Source organism: Monoraphidium neglectum, assembly GCF_000611645.1.
Source record: "Monoraphidium neglectum strain SAG 48.87 unplaced genomic scaffold scaffold03244, whole genome shotgun sequence".
In the NCBI taxonomy this organism is placed as follows: Eukaryota; Viridiplantae; Chlorophyta; class Chlorophyceae; order Sphaeropleales; family Selenastraceae; genus Monoraphidium; species Monoraphidium neglectum.
In genome coordinates this window covers 1-1,627 of record NW_014010384.1, presented here as the reverse complement: position 1 = coordinate 1,627, position 1,627 = coordinate 1, and the positions used below count along the sequence as shown (strand labels likewise).

The 1,627-nt window shown below is 66.3% G+C and overlaps 1 protein-coding gene across 1 annotated transcript in view; it reads right to left on the bottom strand.

Moving 5' to 3' along the window:
- Nucleotides 1–1,581, bottom strand: part of MNEG_12436 (DNA polymerase I) — a gene marked incomplete at both ends in the record, with an annotated part of 2,910 nt that extends 1,329 nt beyond the window's left edge. The window contains 4 exons of the mRNA XM_014039090.1: nt 188–292; nt 582–788; nt 1,017–1,105; nt 1,323–1,581. Coding sequence (XP_013894544.1) covers nt 188–292; nt 582–788; nt 1,017–1,105; nt 1,323–1,581 — 660 coding nt within the window. The remainder of the gene's footprint in view (nt 1–187; nt 293–581; nt 789–1,016; nt 1,106–1,322) is intronic.
- Nucleotides 1,582–1,627: the final 46 nt, after the last annotated feature.

Below are 1,627 nucleotides of genomic sequence, written 5' to 3'. Positions count from 1 at the left end.
TGTGTGTGTGTGTGTGTGTGTGTGTGTGTGTGTGTGTGTGTGTGTGTGTGTGTGTGTGTGTGTGCGCGTGTTGACGTGTGGGCCAGCGATACTGCAGAGGGGTAAAGAGGTGAGAGACTGCAGAGGACACGACGAAATGGGCGTGGCAGCCCAAACCTGCAGGCCGCACCCTGGCCCCCGCCCCCACCTGGCAGATGCTGTTGACGCCGGCGCGCTCAATGTGGCCGCGCAGCCCCGGCCGGAGGTTGGGATCCTGCAGCTTGAAGAAGTAGCGCTTGCGGCCCGACAGCATCTGGAGGACCGACAGCGCGTGTCCAGTGGAAACACAAACGGCAAAAGCGGGTCAGATGTGCGCGACAACGTGGCAGCCCGCGAGTGATGTCTTGTGGATGCCCACGATCCCGCAGAGCTGGCGGCTGCAGGGGCCTTTTGAGACCCGTCTCATCCCGGCAACACAAGCAGCACAGCTGATGAAGAGATCAGGACGACAAGGAGCAGCGCGGTATGGCGCGCGCTGATCCAGGCAGCGACTCCCTGGCGCAAAACACCGTGTGCACGTGCCCCGCCACCCCCTCCTGCACCTGCACATCAATGTTGGCGGCCGTCAGCCCCTTGCGCACGCCCTCCAGCCAGTCCCTGAGCACGGGCATGGAGTCCAGGAAGCTGCGGCGCAGCTGCTCGGCGGCGTCGCCGGTGATCCCCAGGAGGGGCGCGAGGGTGTGGGGTCCCATGCCATAGAGGACGCCGTAGGCCAGCCGCTTGGCCTGGTTGCGGTGCTCAGGGGTGACCTGAGACAGGGGGAGCGGGGCGGTATGCACATTTGTGTGTGTGTGAATGCGATGTGCTTACGCGTGTGTGCGTGTGTGTGCGTGCGCCTGCACGAGCGCATGTGTGCGTGCAAGGGCGCAGGGCATTCAGCATCTACTGTTAGCGCGCAGCAGAGCTGCGAGGGCGTTGGCGACGGCAACACGGCAGCATTCCAGAGACCGGGGGGAAGGAGTGGGGGTGGGGCTCACCTCCGCCGGCGCCATTTTCAGCCAGTTGGAGGCCAGCTGGATGAAGGGATCGCGGCCGGCCGCAAAGCAGGCGAGGAGCGCAGGGTCGCCTGAGAGGGACGGTGGCGGCAGTTTCGACTTGTGAACAAGAACGCGCAGCGGCGTTGAGCATTGCCTTGGCCCCGCAGTCAAATCTTGCCACCAACACCAAAGAGAGGCAGCCAATTCCCGCGGTCAGTGTGCGCGTCGTGCACATCATCCAGCAAAGTGCAAGGCCAACCCGCACGGGGCGAGTGGAGTGACCACCACTGCGCCCCCTCCACTCACCAGAGAAGTGCGCCATGAGGCGAAACTCGACCTGCGCGTAATCCGCAGACACCATGACGCGCCCCGGGGCCACCACGAACGCCGCCCGGATGTTGCACACCTCAGTCACCTGCCCCGGCGCGCCGCCGCCCCCACCGCCGGCCCCGGGCGCGGCCTGGGTCCCCAGGGACGCGAGCCGCTGGAAGGCCGCCGGCTTGGGGATGGTCTGCAGGCTGGGCTCCTCCATGGACAGCCGCCCCGTGGCCGTGGCCGTCTGCATGAACTCAGCCCTCAGCCGCACCAGCCCCTCCCACGCCTCCCCCGAC